Source organism: Schistocerca nitens, chromosome 1, assembly GCF_023898315.1.
Source record: "Schistocerca nitens isolate TAMUIC-IGC-003100 chromosome 1, iqSchNite1.1, whole genome shotgun sequence".
Classification (NCBI taxonomy): Eukaryota; Metazoa; Arthropoda; class Insecta; order Orthoptera; family Acrididae; genus Schistocerca; species Schistocerca nitens.
The window spans coordinates 806,215,558-806,242,100 of record NC_064614.1 but is presented as its reverse complement, the minus strand read 5'-3'; the positions used below and the strand labels follow the sequence as shown (position 1 = coordinate 806,242,100).

Sequence of the window (26,543 nt, the reverse complement as noted above, 5' to 3'; positions counted from 1 at the left end):
CACAGTGAGTCATAGTCATTTTCAGCACTTTTAAGTAGATTATTTAATTAATCTACACAATATCAGAGTAGAAGAAATTAAATACTCAATCAAAAATCTTAACGTATAGCTACAACACTAGCAAGTTTAAACTGTACCCATTTGCAAATGATACTAGTCATATACCGTAATAAAAGTATAGCCTGGGCAAACTATGAACTGGACTGAAATTTTGCTATTATGAACATATCTGAGATCTGGTACCCTTAGAGTATCTACCCCTTACTTTTTCAAATTCTTTCCCCAACAGTGAGCTTTTTATCACTTGTAAAAGCTACATTTACAGATTTGTTTTCCACTTTCCCTGAGAACATGATCAGCTTCAGCTGTTTCCTTCCTCCCACAATACAGTGCTACCCTCATTATTGGTACACTGTGTTAGGTCAGGTTATACATACTGTATTGGGTGACTCCATTAATATCTAACAAGTGCAGATAAACAAAGGTGAGTTTGTTTACCTGTATTTTCTTTTAAGTTATGTGCCACTGTTGAATGTAATTGTGTCTAAAATTAGTTTTTTATCTTCAGAAATATAATACTGCATTTTATCTTATGTAAAAGGAATTGTACAAAATGATATTTTGTGCCTATAAATTACAACAAGCAAAATTCAAACAGCAACAGACAAATTCACAATCTACTTCACAATTTTTCCTCACATGTGACAATCTCTTTCTTTCTTTCAATCTTTCCTACCCCCCCCCCCCCCCCCCCCACACACACCCTCCCTCCTTCTTCCAGTTTCAAGCAATACATTTTACTGTTCCACATTCTTTCGAAAAACTTCCATATTAGTAAAAATACAGTTATTTACTTAGCAGATCTGTAAAGTTATTAACAATGAAAAGTCTGTCATTGGTAAAAATATTTCTCTTACAGTACCAAATAACTATAATCTTCGACAGATTACATGTCAAAGGCAACAATAACATTTATAATCAAAATAGAATATTACTCCTCCAAAAATGTTTCCTAAAATGTAAAATATGCATTCAAAGGTTTTCTTAGATACAATGTTTGCTGAACCTCGAATACTACTTTAAAATTAGCACAACTCCGGAGCTAAAAATGAGAGGCAAATTACTGCTGGACGGTATAATGAAGGAAATTTCATTTCCAAATCATTTCTATTGAAGAAATCTGCCAACAACCAAAATGACAGAAACTGAAGAAAGCACCACAAACAAACTTGAACGAGCTGTGCTTCCACTCAGCTGGAACAGGTTACAAAGAAAAATTAAAATGTGTTGAAATATATTACATCATGATAAATGCATTTGAACGAGGCTTCAATCGACTTACAAACACATAGAAATTGCAACGGTCACCCTGGCAACATTCAGCACACCTCCAATCCTGATACCAGATGTGAGTGCAATATGGCATATTCTTGCTTCTAATCTTTTCACATGCTGACTTCGTTGAGCATCTCTTTGAAACATAATACTGCTTCTGTGCTCCCTGAGACCAGTAAGGAGTACCTAGAGAAAAAGCACATACAAATATCACTAATTCACCTTTATCATGCACAAAGAAAAAAAAAAACCACTCTGAAATTAGTTTAGCAATTTGATACCTCCTTGACAGCTACTATGCATACCTATCCAACTAGCTTGTCACATGGCTTCATGAGGGTGAGCAGAATATGTCATAGACATTTTATCACACGAAAATCTGATATGAACATGGGAACTGAAGCTGAGAACTCTACATCAATAGTAATGCTGACCACTAGACTATAGACACACTCATTAGAATTAATGAAAATCAATCTTTTGCTTCTGTAAGAGTCCAGTGATTGAAAAAAGTATCGTTCTGAAGTCATAAATTATCATTTGGAGGGTGGTGGAACCTGGGCTTCATGCATTTTAATACTACGAGTCAACAAATTAATAAAAAGTACAGTTTTATTTTCAAGTTTTATACTTAGAAGTGGTCGGAATAAAGGAAGACACTGAAGTAATTCAGAGGCGGGCTTCTACATTTGTTACCAGAAGGTTCGAACAACACATAAGTTTACCGAGATACTTTGGAAACTCAAATAGCAATCCCTGGAGGGAAGACAACATTATTTTCAAGAAACACTATTTAAAAAATGTGAAGCTGACTGCGAAACAGTTCTACTGCCACCAACATATATTGTGTGTAAGTACCATGAAGATAAGATACAAGAAATTAGGGCTCATACCGAGGCATACAGGCAGTTGTTTTTCCCTTGCTCTGTTTTCAAGTGGAACAGGCAAGGAAATAACAAGTAGTGGTACAGGATACCCCCCGCTACATACCATGTGGTGGCTTGCGGAGTAGCTGTGTAGATGTAGATGTTGATCTCTCAGTTTATAATTATAACAGTCTTCTGAATTTCAGTTCTGAAAATACCAGTGCTACCTGAAGTTCCTGGAATGTATGTGCAGCTGTTGAAGCCTAGGTAGTATGAAAAAAAGCTGCCAGGTGGTACCTCATACAGCCTTTGAGAGTTAGTGGCTCAAGCAGCTTTGCATAAGGTGGTCTCATTTAGTTTTTATGCACATTTTCCCATTCTCATGTGTTGCATGTTTTTGTGAAAATGACAATGGCAGGTGTCTGGAAACAATGTACGTACATAAATTTTAGTTTCAGAGCTGCAAAAACTGCTACATAAACACGATATGTTGAAGCAATCAGTTGTGGAAGACACACAAATAATTCAAAAACTGAGAAGAAAGATTTAATGATGATATGAAACAATTCTTCTGTAGATAAGAACAAACTGGACAGTGACAACTGGTGCACTGACATTGTTGCAACACAGCATATAACAAATCGATATGGATGGAACAGTACATATCAGTTATTTGAAAATCTAAGAAAGATAGATAGTACCAAAAATGGAATACAAATTGAAGTATTTGATAAAGGTCAAATACATGTGCAGGTGTTGAATGGACAGAAATGGAGACTCGCTATTTCAAAGATGTTTAGTTTTCTCTAGATGGATCTTGTACATATTTTCTGTTAAGAACATTCCACAAAAAGGAATATATCAAATAATGATGACAATTTGTATTTTTCCAAGAATAAAATTGTGATTGTTGCAGCTGCATCCAGAGGTAAAAATGAGCTCCATCCTTTGGCTGTGAAGCTGTTTGTCAGGGAAAATCTTGTCTTGTTGCCGAAACTGGCAGTCCAGCTACAGCGGCCAGAGACAGTGGTCAAGTGTGTGCGAGTTGTGAATGTGTGTCTGTTTTCTACTCAGAAGAAGGCCCTTCGGCCGAAAACTTAAATGTATAGCAGTCTTTCCACTGAGCCTGTCTGCAACTCAGTGACTCGTCTATATGGTGAGTATCAATCTAACCTTTTCATAGTATTGTTGTTATTCCATCCTGGACTTTCCTTTGTTTGTTTTTACTAGCACTCTTGAACATTCAATGCACATATAAATAGGTGCACTCTCCGTCCAGGAGATCAGTCTTTTTCTGGCTGTACATTGGGGTCATCCTAAAAATACAAAGTGTCTACTGAATGACAAAAACAAAACATTTTTCTTGCACCAGGCACACTGGACAAAGGAAAAATTAATTCAGTTACGCACTTCGCTGTAACCACTAGTTTCATTTAGACAGAACTGAAAGGGAGTCAGAAATGGTCCCGGCCATTGTTCTGCATATTGCACTGCTTACCAGGCATACTTGGATCAAATTTGTAAAACATGGCGAAGAAAACTGGTAATGCACTAATGACTGGAGCTTAAGAATACTGTTGCGCTGATAAATCTGAAATGAGAGAGAGATATCGGAAATGTTGTTGTCTGATAATTTCCTGAAAAATGCTCTCCACTGTCGAAAAAATTCTTTATCAAGAGATTGAACTGCACTAGTAGTTCCAGGCGGAATCCACATTACATCTATAGATTTTTCATCGTCGTCCACAATAAGAGAGGCGTCGTTATGTCCAGACCATGAATCCAACAAAAGCAACTAATTAGTTTCCACAGCTGGTAGGAATATGTTTTGAATGAAATGTTGAAAATTATTCTTTCCCATTTTTCCAGATCTCGATACGTTGATTACAAGATTTTTGCAACTAAACAGTCCATTTTTAATTTTTGGGTCTAATTTGCCTTGCGGTTCTTGAAGACAAATGTTCAGCTGTGTAAACAGTAAATCACTCATACTTATTACTGGCATTAACATATATGAATGTGTCACTGCATTCATTGATTGGACAACCAACTCCGTCTTTTTTTCACCCTGAAATGATAAAGTGTGGTGTGCAAGCAGCTCTTTCATGGAAACTGACTGATCAGCATTATAAACAGCATCCAGTGATAACAGCAAGTTTCACCTTTACGTCAGCTGTGAATTTCTCTATAGCACTGTCTATCATGGCAGCTGCTGTACACGTTTGCGTGACGTTAACTTGGTAATTTTGTGACCTCCTACTCTGTACAATTTCTTGAACCCGCATAGCCAGGTCAATGAGCCTGGATATTAGCAATGTTCATGTCAGATGCAGTTTGGAGGGCCCAGTCTCATATATCTCCATCGGTAACGTGCATAGCTTCTAACGAGCAGTTCTAAATCTTCTGAACAGTTTTTCATTCAGATGGTTTCAGGTTTCCATTTGGCGCATATTTCTTACTTCATGTAATTCATTCTTCCATTTGTACAGTTCACACTCTGATTTTATGAAACAAAAACACCTTTGCACACCGCGTAACTTCAAGTGTTTTTTTCCTCCTTTGTTTAACCAATTTTTCACTGCCTTTTCTTTGTCGCTGAAAGCTGTTGCAGTACGTGCTTTTTTAGGTTTGGAAGGTATTCTTCTTCAGAAGTGTTACTGGCACAACTGAAATCGTCCGAACCACAATTCATGGAATCATCAGAGTTATTTCCTATTTCTTCTAACATATCCACAATTTCAAATGAAATGTTAATATAATTTGAATGAATATGAAGGAAATCAAGTAACAAATGACACATATGTATGTCTTCAGGAGAAGTAGGTGATTTTGGCTGGAAACAATGTTCTTCATATTTCATCATTGTTAAATTGAGAATGTTAATTGGATTCCACATTACTGTAAAACTGGAAGATACAGAAAGGTACTATTAGCAGGCATGCCTTATGAAAGCACAATAAATAATTCAGCTTTATCTGTAGTGACAATGCTTACCAATACTGCAAAAAGCAACTGATAATTTGTAACAGATGTTACTTAAGAGGCTAATTCGAGAGAATAGTAACAATGTACTGCAGTGTCAGAGAAACTGTCAACGAATCGTAACCTGAGACATCCTTTACAAATTACGATCGGGTTGTGTTGTGTTTCCTGTTTACAAATGTACCGTCGACCTCGGCTGAGTGTGTGCCTAGTTGCACATGCACAATTGCCACAGCGCCATCAGGGCTGTACATTTCTACCGCCACCTGGCACACTATGAATTTGGCAATTTTCACTTTTTCTTTTTATACTTGCAGTGCCTCTTAGCAGCTAAAATTTTGATGGTGCATTTCTTTCATTGTATTCTTCCTGTGTAAAAATTTCAGGGTAGGTTTCGATATGTCTTATTGGACCATTCCCTTGTTAGTATCATTGATGAAAAATCATGCTCTGCTACCAATACAGACAATGCCAGGGAGAAAGGTATTATCAAACTGCTAATAGGATATGGATTGACTGAGGAACAATGCCAGTGAAGTGATTATGTGTCAATTTTCAAATGCTTTCAAATATGGAGTAGAGAAAAGACAGACCAAGTGATCCATGATAAAACACTGGGACCATCCACCAATTAGCCAGCATTCGTAGTGTGTGTCACCAGCTGAACAACAGATAATCCGGGAGGAAGTGGAGAAGATGCTGTATGTGACATCAGTAAACCTTCAGAAAGTTCTTGGTCCTTTACGGAGATCCTTGTGAAAAAGAAAAACAGCATGTTGCATTACTGTGTCAACTACCACTGACTGAACAAAATCAGAAAGATATCAATCCAGTGCTGTGCATTGATGACACCATGGACTGTTAAAAGGAGCAAAGTATTTCCCAACTATGGGCATGCAATCAGGCTGCCAGCAAATTGAGGCTGATGAGGATGATAGAGAAAACAACTGTAATCATAACTACTGACATTTACAAGTTCAGTGTTATGCTGTTTGGACAATGTAAGGCTCCAGGCACCTTTGAATGTATGATGGTCAACGTGCTTTGACACCATAAATGGACAATATGTCTTTGCTATTGCATGACGTTGTTTTCTTACAGACATCCTAAGAACATCTAAGCCTGCTGACAACAGTGTTGAAGTGTGTTCATACTGTGAGTCTCTGCCTGAATCCAAAAAGTACCTCTTCGTCAGCCAAGAAATAAAAATCTTGAGGCACCTAGTGAGGGGTGATGGAATCCATCCATATCCAGAGAAAATAAGAGCAATTACAATTTTCCAATGCCTCAGCACATTCATGATGTGAGAAGTTTTCTTGGATATACTCATACTACCAGTGGTTCATAAACAACTTCTGTAGCAAGATATGTTTCTTTTAACAACTATTGCAGGGAGATGCCAAATTTTCCTGGAATGAGGTGCAAGAAAGATCTTTCCTTGTCCTTATGGATAGTTCTAACATTGTACGATGAGAATGCCAAGACAAAACTTCACACCAAAGCTAGCAGCTTTGGGATAGGGGCAGTTCTAAAACAAATTTAGGAAGTCCTGAAAAGGCAATAGCTCAAACTTCCAGAGTATTCTCCAAGTACAATTAAGAAACACTGCCTTGTGGTTGTCTATCATCACTAAGTTGCAACCATATTTAATTGGAAAACCATTCATCATTGTGACACATCACCATTCTCTACACTGGCTGGCTACCCTGAAGGACCCGTCAGGTCGACTAGCAAGATGAGCACTGAAGCTCCAGGTAAATGACATCGCAATGGAATACAAAAACAGTTGCAAACACAAGGAAACTGACTGCCCTTCAGGCAATCCTTTGGCAGATCACAGTAGTGTGGATGATATTTCTGTCAAGCTACATTAAATGACATTGCTGCTGAACTGAGGGAAGATCCAGCATTACTGAAAACCATATAAATCTTTAAGGATGAGGAACTGACCAAAAGGAGGATTCCAGTTAATAAATGGAACATTATACAAGAGAAACTATGATCTGCTGGTGTGGAAATGTTTGCTTGTTACAGCTCATCTGCAGCCAGCTATCCTGAAGTATATCCATGACATTCCAATATCTAGTCACCTGGGATTCTTGAAGATTCCAGATCGAATCAGACACAGGTATCACTGGCCTGGTCTTTAGTGATCCATTAAAACACTATGTGAGCCACTGCAAGGAATGTCAATGACAGGGCACATGCTCTGAAGCGCCTAGTATCAATCCCGCCCTTGGCAGCACCATTCTACTGAATTAGAATTGACTTCTTGAGGACTTTCCTGAAATTGACAAATGGGAATCGATGGATAGCAGCCTACACTGTCTACCTCACTTGTTATACTGTCACCAAAGCTGTATTGACTCCTGAAGCTACAGAAAGTCCTAAGTTCCTTGTACAAGACATCATTTTTGAAACATGGAGCATTCCATGTGATGATCTCTGATAATGAAAATGTTTTCCACTCATGACAAATATCGGAGATAATTTCAGATTGCAACATCACCCACAGGACGACAACTGCCTCCCAGCCACTGATGAATGGCCTCACAGAATGCTTTAATAAGATATTGGCAGACATACTCTCAATGTACGTTAAACATAAAGACTGGGATGCAATACTGTCAGTCCTGACATTCACTTATAAACGCGATGGAGTAAGACCCTACAGACTTCACTCTGTCCTTCCTGCTCCACAATCACGAAGCTGAGGCAACAATGGATACACTGTTCCTGTTTCATCCAGATGATACTCAGAACGACAACATTAAAGCCTCATCACCAGGACCAAAGAAGCAAGGCAACTGGCTTGTGTACAGACCCTGGATGCCCAGGAGAAAGACTGAGAACACTATAAAGTCTATCACTTGCCAGTGAGACATAGTTGGAGTCTTTGTATGGATTTTTTAGCCTGTATGGAAAGTAGGACTATCAGAAACATTATTAAAGTGCTACTCTGAACTACATCGCATCCTTTGTCACTTGTCAGATGTCACTTACAAAGTCTAAGATTACAAGCCTTCATCAAGATGACAAAGTGCTGAGACATTGTCCATGTCCTTCATATGACGCCCTACTACAGTCCAAATGCAGACTGACAATGGAAAGTTCAAGGAAACTCAAGGCCCACTGTACTGACAGAAGCTTCAACAGGAGGGGCTACCATTGATGATCATTCTACTGGAGAGGATGTACCAACATGACCAGAACACGAGGATCCACCAGGGCTGCCATAGAGAGGACCATCAACAAGATCCAGATCTAAGGTGCTACTGTTGGTTCCAATGAGGGCATCTGGAACAGCAGGTCACTGGTCCTGGATAGGAAGCTATGCTGGAAGCTCTGGTGCCATTAGTGTGGAGTAGTGGTCAGCGTCACTGGATGGTGTACTGTGGGTCTGGTTCGAAGTCGACTGCCCGTAATTATTTATTATTTCATATTTATCATTTCTGGAAGGTGTCTGAAACTTTTATGCTTGTTATGTTTGTACATTTGGAAGGTTCAGTAGTTGTACAAATACTAGAAATTAGGCACACATATATAAGTGCACTCTCCTTCCAGAGATCTGATCGGTTCTGTTCTGGCTGGACACCGGTGTCAGTAATAAATGTGTTTTCATCGTTAAGTGTTCTATTTCACTGACGACCCTGCCTTCAGATATAGACTTGATTGTTATTTCAATTGGACAATATTAACTCCTCTTTCATCTACACCACCTTACTGGGTCATTCCATGTCAGTTCAACCAGGGGCTCCAGCTCATAGTCTCAGATTTGACTGAAATTCAGTACACAAATTCAACCATGTGTGGAACACTCGTGTACAAAGTATTAGTTTCCCCTGCCAATTAGTTCCAGAATTATGACCTGTGAAAGAAGGTGGCGTGACACGGAAATTGCAACCCACATCTGGCAATCTATCTTCAGACCCAACTTCAGGTCTTAATAACTTTGGAACTATTCCACACAGTCCAGTGAAATTTTTGCAACCCAGTAACATCAATTTAGAGAACACACTCTGTGAATCAAAACACCAACAACATACTTGTGAGGGAAAATAAAAAATTCCAAAATGTGATTAAAAAAATGTAATATGTTAAAAGGTACATATTGTAGGTGCCCTCTATGCCAAATATAATTCACTCAAAAAGGGTATAAATTTTTTTGTGGTAAGCTTAATGTGGCCTAAACACACACAGAACTCATCATGCCCATATCACTCACAAAAACTGAGTTACATGCACACGAAAATACAAAAATTTGAAAAATTACCTGAAAAACATGGATTTTTGAAGTATGGTAGCACAAAAGGGACAAGTGGTATCCAAGCCAAATTTCACACACTGCATAAGTAGACCATAATGATATATATCTCAAAATTTCAGCATGTTATTGCAGGACATTTGTGTACAATGGAAGTTGACAGATGTATTTGGTGATGTGGCCATTGTTCCACAACACAATTTTGTAAAAACATATCGTAAACTGTTCTGCCTCTTCTTATCCTCTCCCACAACTGTTTAATCACTAAGCAACAACATATAGATGGATTAACACAACCTATCATTAATGTTTACTGCACCTTAACTGCTAAAAACCAGTCGATTGTGCTTTGAACAGAAGTTCTCCCACACTTTAGCTACTGTACTCTCTACATTGAGTGGCAAATTGTACTGTCTTCCTGACACTGTGGTAGGCACTGGAACTGTCATAAGAATGTGTTCAAAAGGAATCCAACACCTGTCTGCCAAATGTGGCCAATGAAATGATCTTGCTGGTCCTGCTGGCGCCATGAAGTTCACAGATACATCACCTTCTGCTTCACAGCACTCTGCAACACATACTAAGTACCATTTGTCATCATAAACAGCAATAACATAGCAACCTGGTTGTATGTTGCTGCTTTTGCTTCTGAATCCTGAGTCAGACACACTGTGAAGATACATGCTGTGCATGAACCTATAGTTATAACCGGACAGTCTGCTCATCTGCACATTGTCAGAGTCCGCTGGAGAGAAGTGATGATGGCTCCTTGTGCCTGCAACAGTTTTAACGTGTTCTAGTCTGTTTTTTAGCAACTCTTTGACAGATTTCACCTCATCTTTCGAAACATAGAATGATTGTACACCAGGGATATTTTTCTGTATCCAGGTAAATAATTGAAGAGGTGTTAGAATGTGACCTTCTGTAGGGTGCTGCAGACTAGCTCGTGATGTCATGAGCTTAATGGTAGCACCAGTACCATCACATACATTTTTACCATGACTTGTTGCGAAAAAATTCCATTCTGCGTGAAGCTGAAAATCATGGTATTGCATGCATAAATTTTTGAGATTTTTACAGTTTTTGTACTGACTAGCTGCCCCATCACTGAAATATTTCGCAAAATGTGAGGCAGCTTGTTTTTCACATATGCCATGACAGTGCGCATGTGGGCATGAACTGTAATGGCATCATGAATTAAACAGTCACTAAAAACGCACAGGTTCATGGCAGACACATCACATGATTCACCTCTACAGTAAATTGCAAATGCCTGGAGAATTGCTTGACTGTTGTCCCAATGATATCCTTGGATGGCATCTTGAACTATAAATACATAATTTTCAGAAAAGTCTAGTATTACTATAATTTCATCTTGTTTCAAATTATCCTTAAAAAACTGGAGATAAGCCGATGTGCTGTTGCTATGAAGCTATGTGTGGTCAGTTTGTCCGTTTTTTGACAACACATTTCAACAAAATCTTCCACCGTTCTTTGCTGTTTCAAGACATGTGCGATCCATGTGTGTCCATTGTTTAGAAAAAACAAGTTCGTCATCCATAAGGAGTTCACCATACAGTTTGTTATACATGTGTTCTGCAAGATTTGCCTTGCCAGGACACTTTTCACACCTGTGTATCATGCACTGGTAGGAACTGATGTCACACACTAGCAGCTTCATTGCACCTTTGTAATCCAGACCAGAATCCTTTATAGTAGCAAACATCAGCTTAGCATTTTGATGGGTCTCACATACACAAACATTGTGTGTGTTCCTTGCATTTACAGGCACAACCCATTTTGGCCGAAGATTGAAAAAAGATGATAAACCTACTTTGGTATTGGGATACTTTTCCTTGAATTCTACATATAGTTCTGATATGTTGCATAGCAACAGTCTTTTTTGCATCTGTACATGTACATTTCGCATTTTCACCAGTACATAGTCTTTTTTTCCATGCATTATTCGGCTGTAGTCATTATTCTCATAAAACTCCGACACTAGCACCTTTATTTCTGAACTCAATTGCTTACCCTGAGCCTGCTGAAGTTGTGGAAGCACTCCTTGGGTTGCTTTTATTTTCCTAGCTTGCTTTACCATATATGTAGAAACATTGAATTCCTTTGCCGTTTAGTCAATAGACCAGCTGGAAGGTGCAAGGGTAAGAATAGCTACTTTTTTCTGGCATGTGGATATGGCACATTTTTCTTTCAAATCATGCACAATTTTGTCCAAATCAGAGCATTTCTGGCATGATTTCTGTTCCTTTGGAGCAGATAGTTCTTCCTCTTCCACAATTAGTGTGTCAGCTATTTTGTGTTTTAATTCCATTTGAGCTTCTTGTAGTTTTCTTCTACCATAGCTGGGCCGTCTCTTTTTCCAACTTTGTGTGTCTTCATTGGAGACAAACCAAGAGCAGTCACTGAAGTATTTAATTGCTCATCCGCTGTGGTTGTAGGTAGCTGATACTCTTTGTCACTGTCATGTAAATTATCAGAATATTCTTCATTTTTTAGCAGTGTAACACACCTGGAACATAACTTTTGTCCTTGTTTCATGTTAAGTCCCATGCACTGATTCACTTTCAATACTGATTTTATATCAATTTCTCTGAGGCTACACTTCACTGTCTTCTTATGAATTCGAAATGGATCAAAACAACTTCTTTGTAGGAAAGAATACTTATCCAGAAACACTTTCATATGATGATAACAAATACTAAAGTTTCCTGGAACCGTACTTCTTGTGCCCACATCGTGTATCCCAGATCTCCATAGCAACAAATCTTGGTCCGATTCATCCAGATCACACAGTACAAATCGAATGCCACATTTTGTTCCATATGTTGTTTTATGACATTCAGATGCTTGTGCTCTACCAATACTGCGCCAGCATGGCCGAGAGGTTCTAGGCGCTACAGTCTGGAACCGGGCGACCGCTGCGGTTGCAGGTTCGAATCCTGCCTCGGGCATGGATATGTGTGTGACGTCCTTAGGTTAGTTAGGTTCAAGTAGTTCTAAGTTCTAGGGGACTGATGACCTCAGAAGTTAAGTTCCATAGTGCTCAGAGCCAATACTGCAACTTGTTTGAACAAGAGCACCACTAGTACACTCTTCTGCCTCCATACTGACTTTCCACAACAGTACTGGCCAGTCTGAACTAGAATCTTAAAAACATAAGTAACCTGTAATTGTTGCTTGTTTCCTTTGTTGTTCCTGCCTAACAATGACTCATTCTGTGCCGGAAAACTACCATTGTTTAACTTTCTGTTGCCTAATGGTTTCCAACAATTGCTGCAGCTTTATCTGAAACAAGCTGTCTGCATCATCACTATTACTTCCTAAATCATGTTAAAAGAAACGTAACCAAATACATCTCTGTCAACTTTTATTGTACACAGATGCCTTGCAATAACAAGTTGAAATTTTGCCACATATTATATTATGGTCTACTTATGCAATGTTTGAAATTTGGCTTGGATATCACTTGTCCCTTTTGTGCTACCACACTTAGAAAATCCATGTTTTTCAGGTAATTTTTCAAATTTTTGTATTTTCGTGTGCATGTAACTCTGTTTGTGTGACTGATATGGGCAAGATGAGTTATGTGTGTGTTTAGACCACATTAAGCTTACCACAAAAAAATTTATACCCTTTTTGAGTGAATTATATTTGGCATAGAGGGCACCTACAATATGTACCTTTTAACGTATTACATTTTTTAATCACATTTTGGAATTTTCTGTTTTCCCTCAGAAATATGTTGTTGGTGTTTGATTCATAGAGTGTGTTCTCTAAGTGGATGTTACTGGGTTGTAAAAATTACACTGGACTGTGTGGAATAGTTCCAAAGTTATTAAGACCTGAAGTTGGGTCTGAAGATAGATTGCCAGATGTGGGTTGCAATTTCCGAGTCATGCCACCTTCTTTCACAAGCCATAATTCTGGAACTAATTGGCAGGGGAGCTTAAAATTTTGTACATGGGTGTGCTAAATTTCAGCCAAATCTGAGACTGTCAGCTGGAACATTTTCTCAAATTGGTTGAATTGACATGGAATGATCCTACTGTCAGATCCTAAGGCACTGAAAATATTGCCCCAAAGTAGTTAAGTTTCTATAACCCTTATTATTTGGTCAAGCTGAAGTTTACTCAGTCCACTACTCCCAACATTCTTTCAGCAGCACCAGTACACAATCATCCCTGAAACTTGTAAATGTCAGTATGGCTTCCAACTCATTAGCCACAGTACTCAAGGCTGCAAGGGTCCAAAGATTTTGGTAACACGTCAGCAGTGCTAAAGCTCGGCAGAGATAGGGCCATGGCAGTCCCAGGTCCAATTTCTGAGCCTCGAATCACCACCATCACTACCACTACTAGTTTGCATGGCAGCAGTCCTCAAGTAAATACTGTCCTTTAGCAGTCAGTCTGTCTTTGCTTGATTCGTAATATATCCAAGTCATGCCTAGAGTGCTGCAGACACTGAATCCCCACGCTGTCTACAGTGTGGGATGTAGAGTAGCCCAACAATATTTGTCCCCACAAACTGCCCTATCAAGAAAGTTGCCTTATGGATACCAAGTGTTGCAAGACATGAATGTCTGGTTTGGACACTTGGATATCCCAACATTAGTCTACTTAATCCTTCGAAAATGTAATTAAGAACCTACCAGCCAGTTCATGGAAGCCCTGTCTCAAGTTATGTGCACAGAAAGAGCAATCGCAAAAAGCAAAAGTATGGTCACGAGAAGTGAATACATTTTATTTGAGAACAAAATTATCAGTTACATAAAAACAAAATATGGAGAAAACAGTTTTTTTTTTTTTTTTTTAAAAATTGGTTTATGTCAATCTGAACAGGACAGATCCAAAAATATGTAAGCTTCCGTTACTTACTTCCCCACTTTATCTCTGTCAGACACACGTCCTCTCCTTGTTCACAAGTCTTTATGGTGTTGAGGCACTTCTCTCCATTTGTCTCCTGTGATGTGCACACATAACATTCAAGACTTTCACCTGTGAGGGAATAAACAAACAAATAAAATAAATAACTAAAATATGTCACAAAGTTTCCTAATCCAATCAGTATGATGCGGCTAAAGATAAGATTGATTTAAAACAGAAAAATCATAATTCTCAGCTGAAAAACCTATTCTAATAAGTGTTGCAGACCAACACCAATAGAGAAATAACAAGTTACGAATGAAGAATTAAATTTATAAGATCATTATTCTAAATAATTTCTTTGTATTCACAACTATTCATTACAGAAAATAAAATTGCATAAACTGTAAATACTTAATAGAGAACTTTATTATCACTTATCAAATGACGTTTACTTCATAGCCCACTTGAAAATGAACAGAAAATTTACACCAATGTTATGAACACATTCTTCATACCTAAACACAAATCTTATGAACAATCAACCCATTCAGTCCATCATTACACAGGCTGAACCTGAACTCACCAAAACAATTTTGGAGGCTGTTCAAGGATATCTCCTGAGTACTTTAATGTAAGGGACCCATGGTCTCTGTGGGTCGTTACAGAGTAAACACATTTAATTTGATTTTGTACTTCCACTTACCATTACATCTCTGCTGCATAAAAATATCTGCACAACACTGCAAATGTTGACAGTATAAGCTGTGTGTCTTTTGGAAGAAAACAAAATTGTTTGTTTCATTCATGGTAATTGCTGCTGACTATAGTACTTCCTGCTTTATTCTTCATCTTTAATTTTGCATTCAAAAATGTTCAAATGTGTGTGAAATCTTATGGGATTTAACTGCTAAGGTCATCAATCCCTAAGCTTACACACTACTTAACCTAAATTATGCTAAGGACAAACACACACACCCATGCCCCAGGGAGGACTCGGACCTCCGTCGGGACCAGCCGCACAGTCCACGACTGCAGCGCATAACACTGCTTGGCTAATGCCGCGCGGCAATTTTGCATTCAGTACTGCTCAGTCCTGCTTGCCTTGGTTTAATTTTTCCAGCAGTGTTAGTTGCACATTAAAAGTTATTCACTGCAATATGAATAAGTTTACTAGGAGGCGTTGGTCAATATACACCTCACGTATAGATCCACTGAATGCAATAGAATAGCAACACTACGATGCTTTGCTGAGCTCTTCTTGCAGGAACAGCAATCAAATCCTGGTGTCTTACATTCTAAATTTTTGTTGCAAATGGAGGGAGAATTTCTTCAGGTTCTGGGCTAAGATGCCATGGCATTATATTGTGAATGAGATCTCGACACCGACCAGCATGATGAGCTACTACAAATACTGTTCTCATGAGAAGCTGATGAGACTAATGTTAATTCCTCTGCTTTTGACGTACTCTTGCAAGCATGAAAAAACCTGGAACTACATTTACCAGATGCAATATTAGTAGAATAGTGCACCACTGTATGGGAATATTTTTGTGAAGCTCTGACACACAGTTTCATGCAGCAATTAGCAAGCATATTTTATTTTTCCAAAATTTTCCTCATAAGACCCATACTATCATGGTTTCTTACTTTCCTTCAATGAACCACAAGGTTTAGGACAAGGTGGTGCCAAAAGCTTTAGTTTTTCAATGTGAGATCTGAATTAATTTATTGTACACTACAGTGATACAGTCATTACCAGTAAGCTTCTTGTGTTCCCCTTTCTTCCCACCTTGGCAAGGACTCCACGACAGCTGGGGGAGGACAGGTAGGTCTTTTTAAGGTTACAATAACTTAATTTCTGATCCTTGTGGTCCGAGATCAACAGTAATGTTTCCCTTTTTTTTTTTTTTTTAATCGTATTTTTCAATCAATTACCATTCCCTCCCATTTACAGGGTGACACTTATTGAACTATGTGAAATAAAATTGTTATAACTTCTGAACAGTTTTTGTTAGGACGTTCACACAGCGTGGTTGGCCATGGGGCATGATAAGAATTAGTATGTGCATTGTAGTTTGGTTTAACGACAAAGCCCACTTTCATTTGGGGGACTGAGAATCTGCAATTCGCGATCAAGAAGTCTCTTCACTCTCAACAGGTGTCTGTGTGGAGTGCAATGTCCAGTTACGGAATAATTGGTGCGATATTTCTAGATGGCACAGAGACTACCGAATGGTACGTGAAGGTTTTGGAAGATTGATTTCATCCTCATCATCCAAAGTGACTCTGATTTTGACAAGATGTGGTTCATACAAGACAGAGCTCAACCCCATCGAAGCAGGAGTATGTTTGATGACCAGGAGGAGCTCTTTGAGGACCGCCACTGGCATTGGCATCGGCATCGACTGGCTGCCATACTCTCCAGATCTGAACACATGTCACTCCTTTTTGTGGGGCTACATTAAAGACAAAGTGTACAGTGATAACCCCAAAACCATCGCTGAGCTGAAAACAGCCATTCAGGAGGTCATCAACAGCACTGATGTTCCAACACTTCAGAATTTCGCTATTTCTCTGCGCCACATCATTGCCAAAGACGGCAGGCATATCGAACATGTCATAACCTAAATCTGAGTATCTGTAGTGACATTTACATGTTGAATACAGTGTGTGCACACCATAGTTTGTAACTAATTTACATTTTATTCAAATAGTTCAATAATTGTCACCCTGTACTAAGTTCTTTTGGTGAGAAGATGGCAACAAAGCTTGGTGACACGTATGTTGGTGGTATTTAATCTGCAGGATGGATGGGAGAAGAGACCACAACATTCTTTAAATTACCAGAACACACTCCCTGATAAGCACAGTCCCATCACAAAGGGTACATATTTATAAACAGAGGAAAAGCAGACTCAATTTTGTTGACTGTGACATCTTATTTTTGTTGTAAGCGTTTTCAGTGGTAAAGTGAAAAATGTAATTAACAGAAACTACAAGGATTTGAACATTGTTTTTGTCTCAACAAACAGTACACAATTAATTACCTTTATTCCTGGACCTTTTTCTACTTTCAACAAATCAAAAAGTCTCTCTTCCACAGTGGATATTTGTCCAAATATTTTAGGCAAATGTCTGGGGTTGCATCTGCCACACTTAACATACATGCTGCTTACCCATAGTTCCTAAATTAGTATGACCTTTACAAGTCAGGTCGGCCACATTCTTGGCTTTTGAAACAACATGGTTACTTACATATAAATGAATTTTAGGATGATGAATGCTCTCCTAAGACAATATTTATCCAGATAGTAAGCTTCTTTAAGGAGTTAAAGAGAAAGAAAATTCATATGGAAATCATTTATTAGCTCACCAATTATTAACTCTTTTTTTCATAGATGTGCAACAATAAAGAATCAGTGTCATAAAAGTCTGACATTTGTGATTATAACACACAGGTTACTTTTGTCTGTACATCTCAGTCGCAACTAAACTGTTAATCAAACAAGAAAGTCTTTAGGTATAAGATGAGAAGGAAACTGCTGTGAAAACAATCAGGACTGTAGAATAGTGGGTCAAACATCATTCAGCCAAACTCTTGCAGAAAACATGTTTTGTACTGAGCTGTATGTGGACAAGTACTGCCGTGTATCAATGCTACAAATTTAACTTAGCATCCCACTCCTTTTTTTCTGACTGGCACAAAATTTTAGTATTTCACAAAAACAGTCCAGTGTTTAATGTTTCACTTCCAAGCATGTTTTTAAAACACCTTTAACACCCTTTCCATGCTGACACCACTTCCTAGAACTCATTTCTTACACAGAGATCCTTACTGAGGTGCCAACAGAATGAGCTATGCTTGGTACTTGACATAAAATGAGCAATCCAGTGTTCTTGCCAACATTTTGATTTATAGAAAATTGCCTGCACTACAACTCACTACCTAGCTGCTCAATACGCCTGTGCCATACAACAGACAGAACTAACAAATTTCAATCAACATTACATCCTTTACAATGAAAATTTTACCACTCATTTAATATCTTTGCAACCCTATATACCCATACGTCAATCAATACACATCAAGTTATTGTAGACAAATTTCAGTGGAAGGTGAAAAAGTAAGAAAGAAGTACTAAAAAAACTAAATTCCATCCAAACAGGCCCCGGAACCCCAACAGTACCAAGTGCCCGGAGGTGTCAGCAGGTGTGTATATCACAGTTGAAGTGCATATCAATTCCAATCTAAAAGCCCATTCTACACAGCAAGCATGGGGCATTTCACAGTACTTTCAGTAGGCACTTGACATCTGAAAGTTACACTTACCGTTCCTCCTATTGTTTAATAGCTGCCACAAAGCTTTTAATTTCCAGTTATGCCTACTCATGTGAGACAGTATTATCAGCACCTGACAAGTATTTAAAAAGGGCCTCATTGTGTGTCTCGAACAGTCTGGCTGGTTGAATCCTGCAATATCCAGATTTGATGAGCATTCAAATGTGACAGTGGCCTGATGGTGGACTGCATGAGTGTGTGAGGGCAGATATATGCATCATGGAAGTTCTGGTCAACTACATATGACTGCCACATGGGAGGTCGATTGTATTGCACACCAAGCACATCGTAACCCCATCACATCTGCACCTACCATTCGAGAATAAGTAATAGACTTCCTGCAACATTCTGGGCTGTCCCACACCATGAGTTGGAGACCAGCAGCATACAGACAAGGGAATTACCAGACTATGCATACGCTTCCATAACACTGCTTGACTGTCAACCATGCATCTGGAGTTGTGCCGTGTCTGTGAAGCTTGGGCTGCCGATGAATGGAATCACATTTGATTCTGCATTATTCTGAATGACCATCGTGGATGAGTATAGTGGTGACTTTGGGAGGGGTTCCATTATTTTGGAAAGGCACAGCATTGTTAGTCATTGTGTCACAGTCCGGAAAGCCATCAGGTAGGACTTTAGATCATTGCCCATAGTGACTGAGGGAATCCTGATGGCGCGACAACACATCCTCAACCTCCTGAATCCTTATGTATTCTCTCTCTTGTGACAGTATTGTGATGCAATTTTTCAACAGGATAATGGTTGTCCAAAAACGGCGTTTCTCTCCATGAACTATTGGCATGTTGTTGAGGTGCCTCCATAGCCAAAAATATCCCCAGATCTGTCCCTGACAGTACACTTGTGAAACCAGGTTGGATGTCAACTGTGCCCCAGTGCCAGATTTTAGGATACCAAGGACGAGTTACAACAGTTGTGGGCCAACTTGCCAAAGAAGACAATACAATGGCTTTACAACACCTTTCCTAAGTGAATCATTTTGTGCTTCCAGGTCAGAGAAGGTGCAACATCTTAGCTCATACTGTCAAACTATTTCTAAATTTCACTCAAATTTGTAATCACTGAAATAATATCACATTCCCTCTCAATCTGGGAAATTTCATTTCATTTCTCTCTCCCCTTCTGAGTGTTTCACTATATTTTCTTTCTTTGGCAGACAGTGCATTTATTCCATAATGAGCTTCACTGCTGACAATCATGTGCACTATGAAGTCAATGAAATGCATAAGGATCACAATACATGAAGAAGGACTGACCTCCATTGTGATTTCAAACATCTAACTCGGGTATACAAAGGTGCACAGCACTTCAGTATTTACATATTAACTGTTCACACAAATCAATTTGACATTGGACATGGCAGCCGAATAGAGCAACCATAAAGGCATTTCCCATTTACGGTCGCTTCCTTTGCAAAGAAACATCAAATGTCTATGTAGTAACAGCACATTATTTAAAAATAAAATAAAGCTGTATACACCTGATAAACCTTTCATTTATTAGATGAATTTTTTCATATAGAGTTTTTACACATTTTACGTGTACATTTCTAATGCTCATTATGAACCGTACTGTTGTGCAATGTGTTAATCCTTGTATGACAGCCCTATCTTTTTTCTCCACTTTGATTCTGTCTGTTACACGTTCTGTGTAATTTACATTTTAGACATTCTTTGACTTACTCCACATCCCAGCATTACACAAGCATAAAAGGATATACCAAATTACATAAATAGTTCAGCAGACATATATTTTTACAGTGCATATTTTATGTTCTGATAAGACGTATCTGTTAGTTTAAATATTTTTCCATCCACCTTAGATAATAATCAGATGAGTGTGGTAACTATTTTGAATATGTGTGTGTGTGTGTGTGTGTGTGTGTGTGTGTGTGTGTGTGTGTGTGTGGAAAGAGAGAGAGAGAGAGAGACTGACTGCACTGTCGGCTGCATCAGAATAGAGTTTATCACTGTCAAAGTAATTGGTTGTTTGTTCACTGTATTACCACATCAAGCACTGGTGTACAACAGAGAAGTACAAAATGAAAGATGCTTTAATGGACTGCTGGATTTGTTTCAAATTTTGATGTTAAGAAACACTCTGGTATTGCTCCATTTTGGGAAAAAAGAGTGAGAAAACCATCTTTAATGGCTTGAGCATGTTCTTAGTATAGATGACGATACAGTGGTGAAGCCAGGCTACATAATGGTGTCCATGAAAAGAGGCACAAGGGCCCCTAAAACAGAGGTACATACATCGTTTTTGTTTCAATGCTCTTGCAGTGACCCTGTTTGCATATAAAATTACTGAAAATAAGGTCCACCTATTATCCAAATGACCATTTCTTTCATCTCAAGCCAAGGATGTTTCACACTTTTCTGCCATCATCAAGGGATAATCTTTATTCTAATCTCCCATTTTTTTAATTATATATATATATATATATATATATATATATATATATATTAGGTTATGTAGGACCATCTGCACATTATTAAATATATTGGTATGACAAGCTCCCAGCATCTGATAATGTGCAGAGGGTCCTACACCAGGAAAAAAATTAAGATTTGAATAAACAAGAAGACGAAAGATCTGTGTAGCACACTGGATGATGCACGGTGAGGAGCAATTTAAGTACTCCATCACCCTCACATTGTGCTGCCATGACAAAAGTACTTTTAATTTTAAATCAACCAATTACAGAAATAAAAGTCAGACATGCTTCCCAATGTATTTCAACCTTCCTTCTCTGAGGAGTCATAGGTAGTGCCCACAATGACAATGAATTAGCAAATTACTCATTTCAAAACAAATTACAAAATTAAAAAACAAGCTACTCTATAAGTAATACAGCATCGTCAGACTGCTTAAGTTGGCCGTGGTCACACAAAAAACACTAGTAGCCTAATGTATTCCAACTTGAGTCATTCCAGACTCAAAGATTCAACAATAAGGAAAAGTTTTACACACAGTGCACAGTGATCTTCACACCAGCAAGGAACAAAACTGTGTAAAATAGAAACAACAGATCCATATGAGAAATCTTGCACCATGGCAGTTTAAATGATAAGTGTGGAGAAAAAATTCACTAGAAATTAATTGAATCTAGGCTTGAAATCTGCCACTTTGTGTGCTACATTCTTGGTTTCTTCAAGTTACATTTAACATAGCAAAACTCTAAAAAAGCTACTCTTCCATCAGTTATATTAAATAGCTGCTGTTTGCATACAGTTGCTAGCTTAGTATTCTACATGGCCACAGCCAATTATTATGACCGATCACCTGTCCTACCCTCTCAAAGCATGTTATGCATGCCGTGTCTTGCATATCTTGACCCATTAATTTGCATTGTATAACAGTTGCTGTTGTTGTTGTCTTCAGTCCTGAGACTGGTTTGATGCAGCTCTCCACGCTACTCTATCCTGTGCAAGCTTCATTATCTCCCAGTACTTACTGCAACCTACATCCTTCTGAATCTGCTTAGTGTATTCATCTCTTGGTCTCCCTCTACGATTTTTACCCTCCACGCTGCCCTCCAATGCTAAATTTGTGATCCTTTGATGCCTCAGAACATGTCCTACCAACCGGTCCCTTCTTCTTGTCAAGTTGTGCCACAAACTCCTCTTCTCCCCAATTATTTTGCTCCCCAAATAGCAAAACTCCTTTACTACTTTAAGCGTCTCATTTCCTAATCTAATTCCCTCAGCATCACCCGACTTAATTCAACTACATTCCATTATCCTCGTTTTGCTTTTGTTGATGTTCATCTTATACCCTTCTTTCAAGACACTGTCCATTCCGTTCAACTGCTCTTCCAAGTCCTTTGCTGTCTCTGACAGAATTACGATGTCATCGGCAAACCTCAACGTTTTTATTTCTTCTCCATGGATTTTAATACCTACTCCGAATTTTTCTTTTGTTTCCTTCACTGCTTGCTCAATATAGAGATGGAATGACATCGGGGACAGGCTACAACCCTGCCTCACTCCCTTCCCAACCGCTGCTTCCTTTTCATGCCCCTCGACTCTTATAACTGCCATCTGGTTTCTGTACAAATTGTAAATAGCCTTTCGCTCCCTGTATTTTACCCCTGCCACCTTCAGAATTTGAAAGAGAGTATTCCAGTCAACATTGTCAAAAGCTTTCTCTAAGTCTACAAATGCTAGAAATGTAGTATTGCCTTTCCTTAATCTATTTTCTAAGATAAGTCGTAGGGTCAGTATTGCCTCACGTGTTCCAACATTTCTGCGGAATCCAAATTGATCTTCGCCGAGGTCGACTTTTACCAGATTTTCCATTCGTCTGTAAAGAATACGCATTAGTATTTTGCAGCCGTGGCTTATTAAACTGATAGTTCGGTAATTTTCACATCTGTCAACACCTGCTTTCCTTGGGATTGGAATTATTATATTCTTCTTGAAGTCTGAGGGTGTTTCGCCTGTCTCATACATCTTGCTCACCAGATAGAGTTTTGTCAGGACTGGCTTTCCCAAGGCCGTCAGTAGTTCCAATGGAATGTTGTCTACTCCCGGGGCCTTGTTTCGACTCAGGTCTTTCAGTGCTCTGTTAAACTCTTCACGCAGTATCGTATCTCCCATTTCATCTTCTTCTACATCCTCTTCCATTTCCATAATATTGTCCTCAAGTACATCGCCCTTGTATAGACCCTCTATATACTCCTTCCACCTTTCTGCTTTCCCTTCTTTGCTTAGAACTGGGTTTTCATCTGAGCTCTTTATATTCATGCAGGTGGTTCTCTTTTCTCCAAAGCTCTCTTTAATTTTCCTGGAGGCAATATCTATCTTACCCCTAGTGAGATAAGCCTCTACATCCTTACATTTGTCCTCTAGCCATCCCTGCTTAGCCATTTTGCACTTCCTGTCGATCTCATTTTTGAGACGTCTGTATTTACTTTCGCCTGCTTTATTTACTGCATTTTTGTATTTTCTCCTTTCATCAATTAAATTCAATATTTCTTCTGTTACCCAAGGTTTTCTACCAGCACTCGTCTTTTTACCTACTTGATCCTCTGCTGCCTTCACTACTTCATCCCTCAAACCTACCCATTCTTCTTCTACTGTATTTCTTTCCACTATTCCTGTCAATTGTTCCCTTATGCTCTCCCTGAAACTCCATACAACCTCTGGTTTAGTCAGTTTATCCAGGTCCCATCTCCTTAAATTCCCACCTTTTTGCAGTTTCTTCAGTTTTAATCTACAGTTCATAACCAATAGATTGTGGTCAGAGTCCACATCTGCCCCTGGAAATGTCTTACAATTTAAAACCTGGTTCCTAAATCTCTGTCTTACCATTATATAATCTATCTGATGCCTTCTAGTATCTCCAGGATTCTTCCACGTATACAACCTTCTTTTATGATTCTTGAACCAAGTGTAAGCTATGATTAAGTTATGCTCTGTGCAAAATTCTACCAGACGGCTTCCTCTTTCATTTCTCTCAACCAATCCATATTCACCCACTATGTTTCCTTCTATCCCTTTTCCTACTCTCGAATTCCAGTCACCCATGACTATTAAATTTTCGTCTCCCTTCACTACCGGAATAATTTCTTTTATCTCATCATACATTTCATCAATTTCATCATCATCTGCAGAGCTAGTTGGCATATAAACTTGTACTGCTGTAGTAGGCATGGGCTTCGTGTCTATCTTGGCCACAATAATGCGTTCACTATGCTGTTGGTAGTAGCTTACCCGCACTCCAATTTTTTTGCTCATTATTAAACCTACTCCTGCATTACCCCAATTTGATTTTGTATTTATAACCCTGTATTCACCTGACCAAAAGTCTTGTTCCTCCTGCCACCGAACTTCACTAATTCCCACTGTATCTAACTTCAACCTATCCATATCCCTTTTTAAATTTTCTAACCTACCTGCCCGATTAAGGAATCTGACATTCCATGCTCCGATCCGTAGAACGCCAGTTTTCTTTCTCCTGATAACGACGTCCTACTGAGCAGTCCCCACCCGGAGATCCGAATGGGGGACTATTTTACCTCCGGAATATTTTACCCAAGAGGACACCATCATCATTTAACCATACAGTAAAGCTGCATGCCCTCAGGAAAAATTACAGCTGTAGTTTCCCCTTGCTTTCAGCCGTTCGCAGTACCAGCATAGCAAGGCCGTTTTGGTTAGTGTTGCAAGGCCAGATCAGTCAATCATCCAGACTGTTGCCCCTGCAACTACTGAAAAGGCTGCTGCCCCTCTTCAGGAACCACACGTTTGTCTGGCCTCTCAACAGATACCCCTCCGTTGTGGTTGCACCTATGGTACGGCCATCTGTATCGCTGAGGCACGCAAGCCTTTCCACCAAGGGCAAGGTCCATGGTTCATGGGGGTAGGGTACAGTTACAAATCCTTTATCAATGTGAGATTATTTGTGGATAAATAAATATAAATAAGAAATTAAAATCATATATCACTAACTGGATTCCTGAATCCTTGAATTCAGACAAATTGTACATGTATATCATTCATCTGGGATTTTCACTGATTAAAATATAGCAGCCCTGAGGAGTTATGCTTTCATTTTGTTTTTGAATGTATTTTACTCGTTTGTTCCAAAAAAATATATGTATTCATATTCAAAATATATATACTCATCTGTGCTTTGGTTTTATACTGATTCCAAAAATATTACAGAGAAGGATTTTCTACACATCATAATGAATTAATACGTAATATTACAAAGACCTTAAGAGTCATCTCAGACATTAAAAGCATCAATACATATTAATGTAACTTATGGTATCGAAAAGTACTGAACACAAAGTATATAGTAGTATATAGTCATAACTGTATTACAAGTTCAGACGCACATGCTTTTGGTTTTGTTTATACACACTGCGCTGCAACATTGTTGTGATCTTCAGTCCAAAGATTGGTTTGGTGCAACCCACATCCATTTCAACTCACTTTCCCTTATACCCCCCTCTAAAGTCCCCACCATACTTCCTTCCATTATTAAATTGACAATTCCTTAATGCCTCCGGATGTGTAGTACCAACCAATCCCCTATTTTAGCCAAGTTGTGTAACAAATTTATTTTTTCTTAAAATTCAAATCAGCACCGTACCTATGTGTTATTCAATATATCCATATAATTTTTGGTATTCTTTTATAGTTCCACATTTCAAAAGCTTCTATTTTCTTCTTGTCTGGACTGCTTATTGCTGACTTTTCACTTCCAGACAAGGATGCACTCCACACAAATACCTTCAAAAATGAATTCATAAAAATTAAATTGATATTAGATATTAACACTCTGTCTACTTCAGCCATTATCTGTTACTTTGCTGCCAAAATAGCAAAACTCATCTAGTACTTTTACTATCTCATTTCCTAATCCAATTCTCCACGCATCACCTGATTGAATTTCTCAACATTCCATTAGGCCCTACCCTTCCTTTAATTTTGTTGGGGATTATTTTCTGATTTCTTTTCAAGGCCCTATCTATTCCATTCGGCTGCTCGTCCAACTCCTTTACTGCCTCTAACAGATTTACAATAGTATCGGTAAACCTTACACTTTTTATTTCTTCTACCTGTCTCAATAACATATATTAATTAAACGGTTACTTCGATATCTATTAACAGCTTACGACTGTCAGAACTGAATGATGCTCACCGTAAACGACAAATAACAATATGATGCCAAGACCTATTGGAAGTCTTTCCAAAATCCACATATTGATACCTTACTCTCACTTCAACAATTCATACCACACCCTACACTATTTGTAAACTTTAATTCTTTGTCAAAGATGTTGCACGTCGTCGCAGACACACCATACCGCATGGCGATAATTTTGATGAGAAGTC

At 38.6% G+C, this 26,543-nt stretch overlaps 1 protein-coding gene across 1 annotated transcript; it reads right to left on the bottom strand.

Annotated features, from left to right (window-relative positions):
- Nucleotides 1-772: 772 nt before the first annotated feature.
- Nucleotides 773-26,482, bottom strand: LOC126262559 (uncharacterized). Its single transcript, XM_049959261.1, has 4 exons — nucleotides 26,350-26,482; nucleotides 14,343-14,462; nucleotides 1,343-1,521; nucleotides 773-1,254 (listed from the first exon to the last, which is right to left on the bottom strand). Exons 1-4 carry the CDS (start codon nucleotides 26,408-26,410, stop codon nucleotides 1,168-1,170), a joined length of 447 nt encoding a protein of 148 aa, XP_049815218.1. The 5' UTR covers nucleotides 26,411-26,482; the 3' UTR covers nucleotides 773-1,167.
- Nucleotides 26,483-26,543: the final 61 nt, after the last annotated feature.

Bases quoted from the DNA above. Each gene is read 5' to 3' on its own strand.
- LOC126262559 (XM_049959261.1), bottom strand. From the start codon at position 26,410: ATGTGGATTTTGGAAAGACTTCCAATAGGTCTTGGCATCATATTGTTA. The intron at 14,463-26,349 runs GTGAGCATCATT...ATTCCCTCACAG, and splicing joins ATTGTTATTTGTCGTTTACG to GTGAAAGTCTTGAATGTTAT. The intron at 1,255-1,342 runs GTAAGTCGATTG...AACCTGTTCCAG, and splicing joins GTTGCAATTTCTATGTGTTT to CTGAGTGGAAGCACAGCTCG.